This window comes from Lissotriton helveticus, chromosome 11 (genome assembly GCF_964261635.1).
Source record: "Lissotriton helveticus chromosome 11, aLisHel1.1, whole genome shotgun sequence".
NCBI lineage: Eukaryota > Metazoa > Chordata > Amphibia > Caudata > Salamandridae > Lissotriton > Lissotriton helveticus.
In genome coordinates this window covers 1048417309-1048436638 of record NC_136072.1, presented here as the reverse complement: position 1 = coordinate 1048436638, position 19330 = coordinate 1048417309, and the positions used below count along the sequence as shown (strand labels likewise).

The window sequence follows — 19330 nt, the reverse complement described above, 5'->3', positions numbered from 1 at the left end:
CCCTCCGATGTCGATCACTCGACGCCGACAGCGACGACGAGGATATCGACACCGGCTTCGACGGCGGCCGGAACACGTTCCTCGACGTCGACGGGCGACGTTTTCTCGACCCAGAGCCCTGGGGAGACCTGGAACTGGCCGTTGACCGTCCCCTCGACGTCGTGGTCAGCGCAACTGACCCAGACGGAGACCTTGGGCGCGGGCTGGTCTTCCTGCCCCTGGGGAGCCCCCCAGAGGCCTCAGCATGGGTAGAAGGAGCCCCTCCTGACCCACCTCGTGCCTTCAGCTTCCTCTCCTCAAGCCCCTGAAGCCTGATCTTCTTCCTCTCCTTCAGGGTCCTTCCAGAGAAGCTTCTGCAGATCCTACACTCCTCAGGGATGTGGGAAGAGGGAAGGCAGAGAATACAGACCTCATGGGAGTCTGTCTTGGCCTTCTTTCTTGAGCACTCAGGGCACTTGTCGAATAATGCAGGCATTATTGGACAAAAAAGAGTGCAGAAACACAGAAAGAAAGTCACCAGAGTACTTTAAAAGTACCAAAAATCGAAATCAGTGTAAAACACCAACAAAAACCCTTGAAAGGGAGAGCTCAATGCTCCAGGGTCCTGCTTGCAGGAGCCGGAAAAAAGAACTGAGGCTAAGTTGGACCTGCTATGCATTCTGGGATACTGAGAGAAGGTTCTGGAAGGTTCTCTTAAAGGCACAGTATCCTAATTAAGCCACATAATGGCAGCCTATGGGGCTTGTCTGTCCAGGTTCTTCTCTCTATCATTCCTGAGGGATTTTGCTGTTAAGCAAGGGAAATCTGTACAGGCTTTGCTGTTTTGTGGATTTTATGGTGGAAATTTCTAGTTGAAGTACTGGACAGTGTAGCCTTTTGGCTGCATTATCTGTCTTTAAATTCTCTCTTAAGTGTCTATGCATTTTCTGCATTTTTTGACACTGTAAGAGATTATTTTTGATTGCTCCGGGGTCCACGCACATGGGCGGGACTATTCACTAGATTATGACTATACACAGAGATCCCCTACTACAGAAAGCGTTTGAGCTTTACACATTTAACTGGCTCCTCTGACAGTGACCTAATGGACACTGAAGCCAATCCAGTTCTTGTGTTACGTGTGGTTATTCATTGCTGGTCCTGCTGCTGCTATTTTGGGCTGCCGCTGATGCTGGCCTGTAGAAACCATTTCCCAAGGAGCAGCCAGTGCTCCTCTCACCAAAACAGGAGTTCCCTCCTACTTGACAAACTCTGCAGTTGCAATGCTGTTTTCAAGCTTCGCCCGCAACTGTCATGCAAAAATTTATTGGAATAGAAACTTTAGAGAATTCTTTGACTGCATCACATAATACAAAAGAGAAGAAAGGGAGTGTTTTTTTTCTTTAAATACACTTGCCACTGCCTCGCTTGCACTATGTGAAAAAAGTCTTGTTACATTAAAGGAAGTAGTAAGAGCTGAGAGTTCTGGATAAATCTCACATGGCCCCTTGTATGGCGAGGGTGGGCAACTTACCTGAGCGGAACTTTCTGTGAGCAGATGGAGTGCCCCGAAGCAAGCAGCGAGCATCAAGACGTCAGTGGTTCTTTCCTTTAGTTACTTTCCTATGAAATGGATCCAAAAAAACAAGAAGCCCGCAAGTGGTGCCACAGCGAGACATGTGGTTTCAATTATCATGCCCGTGTCTAGGCCCGATAATTGAAAGCACATGATGGACTGTGCTCGTAACAGACCCCAATAGGCCATGGACGGAGCAATGCACCTGCCTTTGACCAATTGCGTGCATTCTTTCATTAAAAGACGCACGCAAAGGCTAATAACGTGGCTCAAAAGGAATCGCACACGCACGAGCGTGTGCAATTCCTAGTCCCGTTTTCAAAATCCCCCTACAAAAAGTCTCACGCTGCACACTGCACCGCTGCGCTCTGCACCGCTAGGCGCAAGACCTAAAAAGGGTTGTATTCTGGAATATTGACGACTGAATATCGTATTACAAGAATATTGTGATCAAAATATTGAGAACCAAAATATTGATGGGGTAAGTACATATAGGTAAGTATAGATTTACTATTGTTAACTCAACATGTGCGTAACTTGAATGTATAGAAACCGTCAAGGTACATCTATGTCGAGTTATATATAGAAAATCTATACTTACCTATACATAACTTACCTGTCGATATTTTGGTTTTCGATATTTTGATCATGATATTCTTGTAACTCAATATTCAGTACACAATGTTCTGCGCCTACACCCAAAAATAAGTGAGCAGCACATAAAACGGCATTGATGGATATAGTCTATGGCAAAGGCTAGGGAGACAGCTCGCAAACTACAGCTAGGACACAGTCCTCCGGTAGTCTAGTGGTTATGTCACTAGGGAGAACAGGAAGTGGGGCCACTGATGAGCAGTGGAAATGGGGTAAGTGGGTGGGTGCAAGGGATAGCATCAACTTGGGCTATGCAAGCAAAGCTGCTATGGGCTACTTGTGACATGTGGCGAGCCTTTCTATATCTTACATATGCCCATAGTAACATTTGTGAAACCTCCTAATGCTGTTGGATCCCTTTATTCTGAGTTTGTGCACAATTCTGGCCAGTGTAATGCTGTACATTTCCGGGAAACACAAGCTGCGGTGTTTGGCAATGGGTGGACAGAGTTGCCTGATGTTATGTTTTCACCCAAGAGGCTACAAAGATAGCTGGTGAAGATCCCATTTGAGTTGCAATGCTGACGACTTTTTGAAATCATCCAAATAGAAGTAAACCCTTTGAATCAAAGGAATATCTAGTGTTTCATCCTGGAGAATGCACAAATGGAGGGCTTTTTGTTGGGCCAATTGGGCCTCTAACCTTGGATTTAGTCCATCGTGGGGATGGTAATGGAGAGTTTGGGGGTATTATATATTGTTATTGCCATTTGCTTAATTTGATTTTTTAGGCGACATCCATGGAAATCTATGAAACTGGTAATGAGTTTCTTTTTTGTTTGTAAAAAAATGAACTTTTTTGTGGTTATACTTTTAGGAATTACCTAGATTCCTTTCATGGGAGGCACATCCACCTCCCTTTACATACTTATTCTGTTTAATCCAAAAATGATTTTCACAAGGTTAATACTACCACATCTTAGTTAATTTTAATGTGAGGTCATTGAAAAGAGAACATTTTCTATTTGTAGAGTAATCTCTAAAATATATCCTATCTTACGAAACACTGGGTCCACTTGTTACTTTTGTGATGAAGTTCTTTTGTGAGATCCCCACTTTTCTAGCACTTGTGTCTTGAGAATGTAATCCTCATTGAACCACAAAATAGTCTGAAACAGTTCATTTTGCAGTTTTTTTATGGAAAATCTTTTAATGACATTCTTCAAATCCTCTTACTGATTATTTCTCTAAAAACATTATACCCTGGTATGAATAAAATGTCAGAAGTGCTACAAACATATGTTTTGAACCATCTTTAAGTAGTTCTCTTAAAACAACTCTGAATTGCAAGCAGGACTCCCCAGACCTTCTGGACTGACATTAAAGGGGCGCACCAACCTTTTTTACCTAATCGTAAATACACAGGATTTAGGTCCAAATAAACAACCCTCCTAGCTGTCCCAGAGGGAATGTGCATTTCTCTCTGATGGAGGAAAGTAAAGAATCTTTAGCAGTTCATGTTCTTGTTTTTCATCAGCTGAGTTTCTAGAACAGGTATGATTGGATTTTCGTAAAACTGGAATTTTCTCTTTAGTATTGCACTGACAGCGTAGGATACCATTGGCCTTTATTTTACTCCTGTGGATTCTGGGTCCAATTCACAAAGAAAAAAGAACTTTCAAAAGTCCAGCATCCACCTTCCAATTTCAAATAATTCTCTGGAATTCATATTCAACCCAACCCATTGCTTGGTCACAGAAATGTATGCAAACCATACCAATCATATAGTCTCCTAAATTGCTGGAGAAATATCTGTCAGGTTACAGTTGTGTTACTTTTTATTTCTTTTTTTGTTTTTTCTCTACCTAGAAAATGTTTACCGGTGGAGAGACCCCGTTTGTACACCCATATGAGTTAAGGGAGTGTTTTGCACACTCACGCCATCCTTCTCCGGTACTGAAAATTGCACAAATTTAATGTGAAAAATATTAGGGAGGTTTTTTAAGATTAACAACATTAAAACTTCTTGGTGTCTACTTTCCCTGTAGCCAGACCTTTTGCACCATTTCTGAGAACAGCATTGTCTGCATCCCTAATATTATGTATGGGTGTGGAAAATCTGTCATACATACAAATTATGCTGCTGCGGTAAGTACAAGTTATGATCACAGGAATCATTAAATACTGATTCTGTAAAACAGGAATTGTAATTTTTGACTGTAGATAAATATAATCTCTTTAACACCTCATAAATAATACGATATAGCATATTCAAAAACACTTCATGTGTAATACTTACCTGCTCAGAAGCAGCAAACAAAAAGTGAAACAAAAGATGAAGAACATGAAGGACAGGGAGATTTATTTAGACTTGAGAGTTCTATTCATTGTGAAGCCATTTTGCATTCTGATTTTTGCAACGTTTAAAGGTTGCTGCTCAGAAGGAGTAAATAGACGTTAATGCATAATGCTAGCTTCCTGCCTTGACTCAAAATTCAGCTCACACGCTATATGTATCATCAAGGTACGTAGATGTGTAGTTAAGGATAGTAAATCTGTACTCACCTATGTGCACTTACTTTCTCAATATTTCGGTCCTCTATATTTTGGCCAGTAGCATGATATTCATATTGTTAGTTTGATGTACAATCTTTGGAAGATTGCACAAATATGATAAATGATTGTATGCTGAAACTTGAGATAAAGTCAGAATGATTTGAAACATGAATCGCTACGAAAAATGTCTAATTTGGAACACGAGGAAGTTTAGAAGTATTTTTTTCGATTGCTTTCCTTTTAGGGCTACGGTACACATTTTTACTCCGACAAGGAATACTACGAAGGGGACTGGAAGGGCGGTCAGAGGAGCGGCTGGGGGCGAATGTACTTTGCCAACGGCGACATCTATGAAGGAGAGTGGGCCGAAGACAAACACTCTGGCCAAGGGATGCTTCAGTTAGGTGGGTCTTTGTAAAAAAAAAACATTTTACATTGATTTTGTATAAGATGTGTTCAATCAAGCAGGGACTAAGGCTCAATATACAGCAGCCAATTCAGTCTTTCACTCTAACCCTTATGGCTAACATTCCAAACTGGTGCTGGTGCCACGTCACACAGGAAGAAACACCTCTAAAGAATGGGTCGCACCTAAGGGGGCCATTCCTTTATTTATTTCTTTATTTAATTGTTTTGTAAGGTACTTCATGCAATGGGAGCCACCTGTAGCCCTGTTGGTGGGGTGCAGGGTAATTCATGAGTCTGTATACGCAGAAGGTCTGTAGTCAGTGGGGGCGGTACTTAAGTTGTGCCTGAGGTTGCCAGTGTTCACCACCGGTGCTTATTTCTTAACACCAAGGATCGTAGAAATGGAAGAAAGACAACCAAACACAACTTTACAGCTATCCTTGACTATTTAAGGTATTTGCAGACCTGATGTTACCTCAAAATAATAGAAATAAAAAAGGGACTGTTGCTCTTTCTCTTGGGCAGTGAGCATGTTGCTCTACAACCACGGCGATGGTTGTGCAGCTGTCAGGGGCATATGGAGCTCAAGGTCAATAATGGACTGCAGCTGCTTCCAGAACATGACGTGAAAAAGTGAGAGCAAGCGAAGGAGGCTTGCGTTCTCAGGCTCCAATGCGTCCAACCACAGGATAACGGTGTTTGTTTGCCCTGTCCGCGGAAGTGAGGCTCGGGTAGTCCCACAAGTTTCTTGGACTGAATGAAAGCTCCTTTTTGTTTGTTGGCTTTTTGAGATCCAAAGGGACCAGGCACTAGGACTTGAAGATGAACAGTTAACCCTTCACCAACTTTAGTGTTTTAACATGTAAATTCAGATCTGTTTACTTAACAATTACTGTAAAGAAGCTCTGGAATGTTTCCTGCCTCACTTGTTAATCCTGTTTTAATATTTTTGCTGAGTAAAAACTACAAGTTGGTTTTACATTTTTTCCAGGCCTACCCCTAAAATACTGCCCATGTTGGTAAAATACCAGCCTGGCCAAGGCTCTCCCTCCAGCATCAATACGGATCCTACTGGTTTACAAAAAAAAAAGAAATTTTTTAGCTAAAGTTGTGTGATTATGTGATCTCCAATTAGTACAGCTTAGTTGTTCCCTTGAGTTGCCCTACACAGTCTCGAAGCCTCTTTTTCATGTAAACTCTTCCCAGGAACTAACTGCTTTGAAAGACGAATTTCTTCGACAGTGCCGGGTGTCAGTGTTGTCTTACGAATTTTTGGGGCCCAGACACGACATATTTTGGGGCCCCTTTCTTCGTGATTGTACTACCCATTTTCTTCTCATTGAAATGGACATGATGCCAAACAAACTTTCAGAAACAGGGTCACACAAAACACTTGAAACATGTCTTTTCTTGGCCCCCCAGAATCCTTAAGAAGCCATCAAGCAATTAGAGACAGACTTAGAGGTAATAGTAGGCAGAGAGGTTGAAATAAAGGAAATTGACAGAAGTGAGCTAGATTTAAAGAAAGTTTACATTCCCAAGAGGCCCCTATCAAGGTGGGGTCACTGGGCAATTGCCCACTATGCCCATACCTTAAAACGTTTCTGCAGGGTGTGCAATGCTGATTCAGCCTACTTCCTGGGTGTGTAAAACACAGGAATTCAGGCCAGAAACCTCTTTTTTAAGTAAACTTTTTTTGTCTATATATATTAATTGTAAATTGCCAGAGCCAGAAACATATCTGGGGGGTGGTTATATAGCACGGGCCCCTCTCATTTTAAAATATCTAGGTCTTCAGCTATACCAGAAACAAGCAGCTATACTAGAGGGTAACTTGAGTAGGGCTGTCAGATCACTCCATTCACCAACTTTGTTGTGGACCTCCCTCCCTTCGGTCAATGGTGGGACGAGTATCCTTGTTGAAAATGATGATGCTTTCTCGCCTCTTGTATTTCGTCATTAACTTCCTGTTTCTTGCTCCCCCCGAATAATATGTGTTTTCGATTCTCTTTTAATATAGACTATGTGGGGAAAGGGTAGGGGTATAGTCGTACTATCTAAATTGAAACTCCCGCCCTCAGGTGGTAGTAAGGGAGCACCAGATTTTTCAAATTATTATCTTGTTGTGCAGCTCCAGTGGTTGGTGTTCTGGCTAGTGAAGCATCACCGGTGGGAGACGGAGCTATTGCTTACTCAAATACAGGCTGGCACCCCTCATAGTGCCTTGTTCCCTGGCACTACCTTCCCAGGACCATGTTTCCTACAATGAAACACAGCCATGATCTCTCTGAATGGTGATTTCCCCAATGCTGTGAGACTGAGACCTTACTCTCCACTTCTTCCGCTCAAAAGAATCCCTAGAAGGTGCAATATGCTTACAAATAGGATTTTGCCGACATAGAGAACAACCGGTATAAATACAGTAGGAGGTATGTTCTCCGCTGGGACACTGTTGCTCTTTCAGGATCTGGGTGATCAATTCATCCTTCATGGAGGCTCCTTCTTAGTCTGCAACACTATAAAATGTGTGCTGACCCCACACCGGAATATAGTGGATCGGGAACAGCACACCAACCCTCTCCTTTATAACCTGCACACCATTGGCCACAGTAGGCATCTTGTCACATGGCTTTATACAAATCATTATGGCAGGATCCTGCAGTGGTGATCATGCAGCTGAGAAGTAAGCGCGAAGATTCCCTAGGACAGTCGTTCAGTGACTCAGTTAGGTTAAGAATTCTTAAACATCACTGGAAATCCCCCAGGAATGCCCGATTCCAATGAATTCAGTTTCATATCCTGCATAGGGCCTACTTAATTCCACATAGGTTAGATGTTATACACCAAACAGTAATGGAGACTTGACCCTGTTGCCATGCACCTCGAGCAGACATTATCCATATGTTCTCGGCATGTTCGGCCCTGCAACAGTTCTGGAGGGTGGTGCTGTCTGATATTCCACAGTTACTGAGCGAACAGATGTTACAATGCTAAGCAGTGCCTGTTGGCATTGGTCCCCAGACAAAAAAACAAGTAGGCTACAACAAGAATTATAAATCTGTCTCTCCAGCTGGTCAAAAGAGCGATATCTATGAGGTGGAAGTCCCGCTTCGCCCCTTCGCTTCAGCAGTGGAGAAAAGAAGTCCTTACATGGGCACGGACAGATAGTACTGCCCACCGCGGTGAAGAAAAGAGAGGACTACGCAAGCAAACCCTGGTGACTAAATGGGACATAATCCTCCATGACTTCACGGAGCATTCTAAAAATGACGCCAGAGCACTATGATTTCCTGATTGTCTTACCTATGAATACGATAATTATATATACTGCGGTACAAACCCTCAATAGGACGACTATGACATCCAATCCCTAACAGTAAGGTTCTATTTCAAAACGCCACCTGTTACTGAATAATCCTCTGAGTGGTTTGTTCCCTGGTAGCTCTGTTATCCATCTGCAAAGGAGAGTACCAAGCCTACCCTAATTGTATTCCTTTCGGTGGTGAGATTTTGGGGGGTGGCGGACGAGTTGTAATGTTTCTCACAAGGTTGGCTTTCCTCGGCTAGCCCGGTTGGCAAGCTGGAACATGTTACAGTCTGTTTCACAGACTGTATCAGATTTACTGTCTATCAGAAGCATTGGCAATTTTAATTGTGTATGTTAATTAACAGAAAAATACAATAAAATATAATTTTAAAAAAATGTGTTAATTGCAAATTATAGCATGCTGCACAATTAATTTTCACTGAAGAAATTATATTTTGTCTTTCGAAACCGTCTGCGGAATTTTAAATGCACCCTTAAATGGCCAATCGTTCAGTAAAGGATGTTTTCTGATCCACGTCATTCACTGAATCCGTTCATGAAGAAGAGCTTCTTATCTTTGTTATTCACATTGTCAGTGAGCCCAGGGATTATTTGTATCCATGTTTATCAGTGGGCAGAGGTGGACTTCTTATCATTGTCATTCACCATATTAGTAAATATTAGTAAATAACAGAGCTCTTCTTATCCTTGTTATTGACTGTCTGCTTCTGTAATGGAGACCTTCGTATCTTTGTTATTCACTGTCTCAGTCTGTAAAAGAGATATTATCCTTATTATTCACTGTCTCAATTGGTAAAAGAGATCATCTTATCTTTGTTATTCCTCTATCAGTCAGTAACGTAGATTTTCTTATCCTTGTTATTCACTGTGTGAGTTGTTATTCACTGTCTCAGTCAGTAAAGGAGATCTTTTTATACATCGTATTCAGTGTCACAATTGGTAAAGAAGATCATTGTATCCTTGTTATACACTGTATCAGTTGTTAAAAAGAGATCTTCTTACACTTGTTACTTTCCTTGTATCATTCAGTAACAGGGATATTCTCGTATTTGCAATTCATGCCATTGCCTCAGTCCATGAAGTTTTTTTATCCTTGTTCTGCTCTGAATCAGTTAGTATCATAGACTTTCTTATCCTTGTTATTCACTGTATGAGTCGTTATTCACTGTTCCTGTCAGTATAAGACATATTTGTATACATCTTATTTAGTGTCTCAGTTGGAAAGAAGATCATGGTATCCATGTTATTCCATGTATCAGTTAGTAGCATAGATTTTCTTCTCCTTGTTATTCACTGTGTCAGTTGATCTAGGAGGTCTTCTTATCCTTGTTATACACTGTATCAGTTGTTAACCCCTGCCATGCTGGTGACGGAACCGCTCCGTCACCAGCCTCGGTCGCGCTGTGCTGGTGACGGAGCGGTTCTGCGCGGCGCTAATTTCGCTCCTGCGCTGGACGTTCCATTGAGCAGACGGGTCCGTGACGGAACCGCTCCGTCACAAGCACAGCGCGCCCGAGGCTCGTGACGGAGCGGTTCCGTCACGAGCATGGGAGCGCCGCGCCGCCCCCCTCCCCCCTAGCACTGCGGCGGAATTGCCGCCGCAGCGAAGGGGTTAAAAGAGATCTTCTTACACGTGTTACATGAGGTATTCTCATACTTGTTATTCATGGTATTCCTCGGTCCATTAAGTTTTCCTCGTTTGCCCTGTATCAGTCCATAACAGCGATCTTCCTACTCTTGTTATTCACTGTATCAGTCCGTGGTGGAGGTCTTCTTATCCTTGTTAGTCACTGTGTCAGTGGGTAAATGAGGTCTTCTTATCCTTGTTATTCACTATATGAATATAAGAGCTCTGTTCACTATATCTGTGGGTAAAGGACATACTTTATCCTTGCTGTTCACAGGATAAGTCAGCAAAGGAGTGATGTTCTCCTTGTTATTCACTTCATCAAAAGTCCTTTGGTTTTTGTGTCACCAACATTGTTTCCAGCTTCTCACTCACACCCTGGAGCAAATGTATCCATTGTCAGTGCAGGAGGGCCGGATCCATAACAGATTTTCAGTATATGCTCAAAAAACACCTTTATGGAGAGTGGATGCATATAGAACACACTTATTTGGTGATTATACTGACAACCTGGAATGGATGTGAACCCCTAGGTCTATGTTGGACTCACCTCTGCTAGAAAGATGCCACAAGGGCCCTCACTTCCATGCTGAATGCCAAGGTTTCCTCTTGGTGTGTAATTGCCATCTCTCTGCTTTCTAATCTGGATGATTTGCATGACCTTCATCTTTCAAAGATGGCCGCAACCTGTGTGGTTTTATGTTCGCTGCTGCTTGGGGCAAACAGGCTCCCACCTGTCTTGACTAATACGCCCCTGAGTTATACCAACTCACATATCCGCTGCCACTATACAAGCCAATGCAAAGAGCGTCCCCCTATTGCTCTGCCTCATGTGCTGTCTACAACCACTTGCCCTCACTCACCAAAAGCCCTGCAGAGCATCTGGCATTCACTCTGGTTTATGTCTGCTGCCTTTTTACTCCACTTCACGTACCATGCTCCCCAGGGCGGTGGGGTGGGGGTTTCTAGCTACTAGGATAAAAGTTGTTCTCTGCCAGCTCAGACCCACTCAATCACCATCTCAAATAACTGACCCTGGGTAGTTAGCAGGAGTTGAAGCCTCTCTGCTTCTTTTTCCAAAGCTTCATCTGAGTGACAACTCATAGGCTCCTGGCCTATCCATGGATGCGATGCCCCAGCCCAACAATGAGGACACGGAGGCAGGAAAAATGGGTACTGTGTTCTTTATTCATGCTGTCCTACTCGTGAGAGAGCTGGCCTCCAACCACGTGTTCCTGTTTCATCGCCATTCCTCTACTGGCCATATCCTGTCTCACTTCCTGACCACGCCTCCTTCTGGAACTGGTGTCAGGTATCCAGGGGAGTGGTGTACGAGACATGTGGTTGCTGGGTCCTATTCCCCTGTCCATTGCACAGCACCTCACATATTTTCCTACCCAAGCAGAGCAGTCAGTACTGCCCCTTGTGGCGCAGAAGTGGATCCACCGCCAAGAGCTTCACCTGCACAAGTCCCCGCTGGCGCCCAGCTATGTGGCCCCTAAACAAACTACTTTGGCCTCTGGAATGTCAGCCCCCTCCACTCCACTTGCCTCATCCTTGATGACAGAGCACTTGAAGTCCCAGTGATGAACTTCACAAAGGTGCATTTTAATGTTCTAAAATTCACTGCAGCTTAAAAAATTAAACGGTTTTAGTGAGGTCACTGAAGTAGAGAACCTGATCATTCTTTTTAAATGCATTAATTTTGTCTAGACTTCCTCTGCAAAGGGCACTCATCCCGACAACTGTGCCCTTCATCAGACCTCATGCATGTGTCGAATTAATTCATCACACAGCTTCTCAGATGCCTCTGAGCAGGGAGAGAAAAAGAAGAAACTGAGGAGGAAGTAGTCAAGGTTTTGCAAAGGATCCCTCTGAGTGTGTCTTTGGTAGAAATTCGAATTAGAATATAAATAACTTACCTCCAGACACAGTGCCTTAACCTGAAAGCTACACGTTCCACCGCCCCCACTGAACTCCCCCCTCCATGTAGTGCTTTGGCTACAATTTGTGTTACTCCTTTCCCCGCTATCCCTGGGTACCATTTCTTTCAGCCCATATGTAAACGCATCTTTTACTAATGATGCTGCCGTAATGCTGGAGGCAAAACAAAACTACTTCCAATCTGATTTTTGTTTTTTTTACAAATAGCATAGTGACATTACCCCCTTATTGGTCCCCTTCATCCCAGTCATCACATCGTGAAGGCGGCCCGCTAACCCTCACGTTGTGATGACTGGGACAAGGGGGACCGTATTCGGGGTCAGCGGCAGCTCCTCTGCTAAGGCAGAGGAGCGTCGCCCCACTGCTCTCTGAATACTGCAGAGGAAAAATAAAATGATAATAACAGAACATTACTATAATTTTATTTTTAGTATGCAGCCAGGTTAGAATGGGGCAGGGCTGGGCTCGCGTCAGAGGGAGGAGTGGTTGGTGCACCATAAGTGTGTATGACGGTTTGGCCGACTGTCTTGGGTCGGCTAAACCGTCAGGAGCACTCAGCATGTTCTCCACCTAGCTGTATTGCACAGCCAGGGTGGAGAACATGCACAGGCTCCTACTCGGTCTGAGTGCTGAACCAGGCAGCTCAGACCAATCACGACGCTGCTGTCATGCTGGTGACAGCAGCGTTGTGATTGGCTTGGGGAGTCTGGGGGCCTGGGTGCTGCCAGGAGCCAGGTAAACAGGGAGGACGGAGGAGAGGCGGCGGCTGGTGACTGGCGACCAGCAGGTAAACCTTTCTTCCCCCCTTTTTTTAGTTATTCCCCATTCTGTGAGGATTAATGTCTAATATGCCTAGTTATGTGCAGACCTAATGTCTGCTACCTCTTTTGTTGTGGTGCGCAGTTTGGCTCAAGAAGGTATTCATTCTCAATAGAACAGTCATTTATGACTGCATGCAGTGGGATAATATGGTTAATATTACCTGGCTGGTCTATGGTAAAGAGAGTTTTAAACCACATGGGCGACGAGAGCTCTGAAGTAATCTACAGGAATTTATTAAACATGATGTTGCCTGGTTAAGAGAGGCATTTTGCAATAGAGCTGCAGCTGAGAGGGAAGCCTCAGCTCTGGTCCAGCCGTCATTTCAAAGATATGCAGTGGTCAAAACAGTTCCCGGGATAGAGCCATACCTTCTCCTTGATATGCCTATTTATCAGCGCCATTTGCTGACCTAGTTTAGGTTGGGTTTGTTCCTTCAGCTGATCTGTCCCGAGGGTCTCTGATTTAAGTACTTTGAATTACCCACTTGCAAGTGTGATCTGATGTCTAAATGGGATACTTTGCACATTGTTCTGCTTTGCAATTTATATAAATCTCTTCAGCATAAGTAGATAAAACCGATTTTTAGCTCCCTGGATTTTAATCAGGCTAGACCTGCCTTTTTATATTTGCAACTTTTAAATACACATAAAGTATGTGTTAATGTGTCAAAGTTGCTTATGGGGGTCAATAGTTCTGCACGTTAGAGTTGATCCTGAGGACAATTGGCTTTTGATGATTTTTACTCTTGTATATTATATCTTTTTATTGTATTTTATGTATAATCAAGTTGGCCCTTTTTATTACATGTCACTTGTATGATTTTATTATAAAATCGAATAAAGTAATATTAATTTTACTGTCTGGAATTGTTCATTCCAGTCTCCTGGTTTCTCCACACTTAATGCCTAACTCACTCGGGGCTAACTTCTGAATAATCAAGGGGTAAAGAGATTACAAAGGTATTGAATTAGTTTGGGAGACATGAATCATATGCGTTCATACCATGGTTTTTATCATACCAATTACAGCGCTCCAAAAAGAGGAACTCATTAATGGGTATTTAGCGGAAGATTGCTCTACAGGGATCCAATCAAACACACTCCTGAGAACGGACTCCGCTGCAGTCAGCCCCATGAGTCCTATCCAGCCGAGAGCTTGTGAAAGACTTGAGTCTATTTTTACCTTCTTGCACAGTCGTGCTTACAGGCGCAAGCAGTTCTGTAGGTTGTATGACACTATATCAAATCCAACCATATTGACCTACTCAAATATTACATCCTCCACACCTCCTATCACGACATCATCAAGATAACTACATTTACACTTTTCCTAACTCCATCTCTACTTGCCTACCCTGCCATTCACCTCATCACTATACCTCGAGGTATTGTGATTAGCGATGAAGTGGGTGTGATATTTATGTTGTACAATGTGTTTTATAGATGGCATGTGATCTCATTGGGAGTTGCCCGGACCAGTAACTGCTCTGGGCAACTCTGGATGGTCTGTTGTTTCCGCACGTGAAATAGCAGGGTCGGGAAACAGCGGACTGGTTTTACCTGGTGCGGATCCGTACTGAGAAAACCTGGGGCAGGGGATGCAGGGCGGGGCAAAGTCTGATCCCTGCCCCCCCCCCCTTCAGTCACCATGGACGTAGTAAACAGTGTTTGTCCCAGAGAGCCACACGGCCTCCCTAGGCCCGAGATGCCCTACTTGCCACCTGCCTCACACCATCGGCCTCCCCCTGCTCAGATCAGGCGGTACATTTTTCAATTTAACTCTCCAGAATCAGGAAAAGGCTGTGCAAAAGGATTTAATATTTCATGTCCAGAAGGTTATTCCCAATTCCTAGGGCTGCAACGTGTGATCTACATTATTGCATGAGGAGATCTCAGCTGGGGTCATTAATTCTATCCTCTCTTTTTCCCCCTGGATATAATGGGCAACTCATAATGGAAGCCATAGTAGTGGTATAACTTATTGTATAGCAGCACAGCAGATTGAATTGGGGTAAGAGGCTGTAAATTCTTATTAACAGATATACGCCACATACATTACCTGTTGACAGGGCCGGACTGGGAACCACAACCGGTCCTAGCAAAGTGCTCGGCCGCCCCCCCCTCCCCACTCGGGGGGGGTTGGAGGTGCCGCGAGCTATTTGCCGGGGCCGGTTTTCGGCCGATTTTGGTACATGGCCGATTTTGCAGCTATGCTGCAAAAAAGGCCCTGTAACAAAACCGGCCCCCTCCCGTGCGGCGCACCGGGGGATTGCCCGGTGCCCGCTATGGTCAGTCCGGCCCTGCCTGTTGATGTGTACCCCTGTGTTTTGTTTTTTAGAGTTGCGTGAACTAGACTCAAAGATATCAGGTATCAGATCGCTTTACAAGAGCACCAGTTTCGGTACAGATGGACACATTCATTTTTGTTAGGCACGGGGAGATTAAGTGATTTCCCCAGAATCACAGGATGTTGATCGTCGTTGCTGAGACTTGAACCCGGTTCCCCAGCTTCGAGATCGACCGCTTTAGGCTATATCCTCTCCTCTAACGTTTATTTCCAAAATATACCCCCTTTCCGCAGACTGCTAACCCCTTTATTAGTGGCCCATACCTCAAATGGCTTTTGAGGAACGAATGTCTGAGATGCAACATCTTGAAGCATCATTGTCAATCATCACCTTACCTTTATGTAAAAGACAAAACCTTTCTCCCTTTGTTAAACATGGAAGGAAAGGCACATGCTATATGGTATTACCGTGGAAGTGATTTGCTCTTTCCACTTCATTTGGCCTCCCGCAGATCCACGATACAGACAGAAGTCACTTGATGCTATAAGGTTTCATTTACCTCTCCGTGCTGTTGTAAGGCCAAAGCATAAGATCCTATATGAGAATTTTATTGGTTTATGTTCCTTTTCCAAGGACTTTCTTCCGCTGAAGAATCTTAACTCCATTGCCTGGTTCAATGTTTGTTCCTTTGGCCAACTTGGGTTTACCTTTTAAAGGCAAAGAAACTATTCATAAATTCACACAAGGAAGAACCATTGTGGAAATTTCAAAAGAATCCAATCAATGCATGCACAGATAAATTTCCCAAAATAATTTTGAAACCCTTTATATTTTAATATTGACGGCAATGCTTATGTTTTTTGCCTTCAGAATGTAATTTTGGTAACACTGTTATTTTAATTGATCCACGCCCAGACTCACCTCACTGAAGAGCATCCAACTATGACCCAATAAGATGTCTGTACTCTGAACTCCACTTCCCCTAGGTGGCCTACAGACCACCGCAATCCCTGTTTCACACTTAACTAGATTGCATGATTCTCAGTATTTAATCTGTGCCGACGGTTGCCGGTGGCACCACTGGCACTTATTTGGGGGGACTGTGACTAGTCTTTACCACCTTCAGCATTGTCCTGGTTCCCGTCAGCACCTTAGTCCCTCTTTTATTTCCACTAAGGTTCGTGGCAACAGAAGAAGGACAGCCAATACATTAATTTATTCAGTGTATTAGACTTTCTTCAATTTTCAAAAACTCAGTGGAACACATTCCACACTGCATGCTGCTCCCAGCCAAACTGATTGTAGAGCCTCTGGGCCTAGTGTTTGAGTTTGTGGTGTGAGTCTAACAGGGCCCCAACACATTTTGTTGCCTCTTGACACAGTGTTATCTACTTTCCTACCCCATGCCTTGACCAACCTGGCTAGACCTCCTATACGGATCTTCCTTCGTTTATAATCCTCAAATGCTCAGATCGCATATCATTCCTCCTCAATGGAGACCACCATCTGCTTAGTTACTCCTTGGAGCAGTGGTTCATTGAGTTTAACAATGCCCTTTTCTGGGTTCTTCGTGGATGATTAAATAAATCCTTCCGTAAAAGCATTAATGCTAAGATGTAGTAAGACCATGGCCAGGGGTTTCCTCTTCTCATTCGTCAAATTGGGAAAGTGTACATCCGATGGGGAGCCAATGAAAAGAGGTTATTAGATCCCAAATCCAATTTAAATGGAGATCAGTTCTCCTACAATTAATAACAGCCAGCTGGTTTTGAAATCTTGTTCCTTCCCTTAACACATATTTCCCAGGGGACATCTACTCTGACGCATTTTGGTTTCTGGAAGAAATATTTTGAATATGTTACTACTATTCTACAATGTAGAAGAACGGTGGGATATGTGCATTGCATGCAGACCCCCAGCATTTCCTTCATCCCTAAATGCAGACTAATTATGTTATAGCATTGCCCACTGCATAAAACAGATAAGAAAATCCTACTGTAAAGGTATATAACAAAATATAGCTTAACGGTGACACCAGCAGAGAGCTCTGATACTTTGCCTGCTATAGTTAACACATGCATGGGATGGTATTTTACTAATCGAATGTGTGAAGACTCGGAGAAGACAGGCAATTGGCGGAAAGTAGGGTATCGCTGGTGGATAGGTTTCTTTCAGTTTCGTATACTCTATACTTAAAACATCAGCTTCCATGTATCCCAGAATGCCTAGTTTCATTAGAAAGCCAGAGTCTCTTTCCTGTCAAAAATGCAAAAAGCATTTCACTCCCAAATGATCTACTCGAAATTAAAAGATTCATGTAAAAGAAATCCAGTTTCCTTCCATGACCTTCATCTTTGCATCTTTGTCTAATGTTTTCTTTGGTGATTTTCTGGTAGCCAGGCATTTGTTTCTGTACACATGTGATCCTGTGGGCTCATAAATCAAACAGTATCCAGTTGAAATGATACCCTGTCTTGAAAGATTGAGAGATCGGAGGCCCTTTATGTTACCGGTAGCATTAATGCCTCTGAGGGACAGGGAATGTGGGGAAATGGAGAGGCTTTCTGGTTCACCTTTATGAAAGCAAGCAGGAAACGTTCACCTGTGCATAATATGAATCCGACCTTCATAGATGGTAGCACTTGGTTAAAGATTCACTGGAAAACATGCGTAGAATATCAATTAAATAGGAACTACTGCTGATAGGAACTTTAGCTTGTAATATAATGACATGCTGCGTCTGCAACCAGGAGGAGAAACACCTTGGAATGTCTACACTGCATCAGTGAGATGTTATCAAATCAATTCTAGTGAGCCTGGTTCTCACAAATGGGGAGGGAAACCGAGGTGCAAATGTACTGTTGGTTTTACGCAATACAGACGTGAAAGGGAGAAAGTAGGACAGCACAATATGTACAAAGATATGGGGCTGCTGCTCTCTTCACAATAGCTTGCACACTTTCTGTTTGCCTTGTGCCACACACACACCTTTGCACAGTAGTGCAGAGGTGTTTGCATAAGTCTAGTATAGATTTTGTACAGGAAGCATATCCTTCATGCTTTGATTTGACTAAGACTATGCTTAGACTAACTTTAAATATTTTCCCACTTTGAATGTGTGCTGTACAGTGAAAAACGTTTGGAAAAAATAAAACTTTTCTCCTAATTTACGCAATGCTGTATCTACAAATGTTAATAGGTAGGGCTTTGCAGCAAAAACCATGCGTGGTAGCATGGAAAGGCCCATGCACCACCACCCCGCACTCTCCATTGGCACAAAGTTGCACAGACCGCTACTTTCCATTACTTTTAGCCAATTTTCAGTAAATGCCAAATCAACACTTTTTGCCTATTTGCATCACTTTTGGTGACTTTGCACTGGTGCAAAGTGTTGATAAATCTGGTACTAGTTACCACTGACTGGTGAGTTTGAAGCAACAAACAGTTTAGAATTGTGTTATACTCAACCAAGAGCATTAACAGCGGCAGCGGTTTAATTGAGTGGGCGGGACCGTGTCGGCCAACAGACGTGCGCAGCTCTACGGAGGTAGTGCTCGCGACGGCCGTTGGCAGACGGGCGCATCGAAAGGGTTAAATCAAAACTATTTGAATCATTTCCAGGCGCACTTCATGGGTATGAAGAATTCAGATCTTTTTATAGGCGTGTGGTTGAAAAAGATAGGCAGTGTGTTGTTGGTTTAAGGCATGCAACTGACTGAGAAGATTCCATACTGAGGCGGAAGGAAGAATTTGACCTTCTTTTGGGAAATGCTCTAACAACATCACTAAAGTCTGTGTCGTTGGTGAGTTGGCTGGTGTTCAGTGTCTGTCTCAAGTACTAAGTTTATGTATTTGTTGTTAAGTTGTTTGAGTTCAACCAACACATCTTGAAACTTAAGAAATCCAGCACAACCCATCCTCTGAAGACTGGGTTCAGAGATGATTGTCTCTCTCAAACTAAGAAAAATCAATACACAATCATGAGGAGGGACACAAAATATGAGGCTATCTGATCTACATGTAATGAATTATTGAAATTAAATTTGGCACTTGTATTTTCTGTACTTTGTCTGCGTTATTTTTTATGCTTTCTCCCAGTTTGATCAACATGTCCATTTGTTGCGGTTTACTAAATATTCTTTCTTGGTGTCTTTTTGGAATCGGGGAGGGGGGGGGGGGGGGGAGCTGGCAGCTCAAGAAGTATGTTTG

The 19330-nt window shown here is 43.3% G+C and overlaps 1 protein-coding gene across 1 annotated transcript in view; it reads left to right on the top strand.

Moving 5' to 3' along the window:
• Window positions 1-19330, top strand: part of MORN3 (MORN repeat containing 3) — a 146474-nt gene that overhangs the window by 87316 nt on the left and 39828 nt on the right. Inside the window, exon 3 of the mRNA XM_078666139.1 lies at window positions 4950-5109. Coding sequence (XP_078522265.1) covers window positions 4950-5109 — 160 coding nt within the window. The remainder of the gene's footprint in view (window positions 1-4949; window positions 5110-19330) is intronic.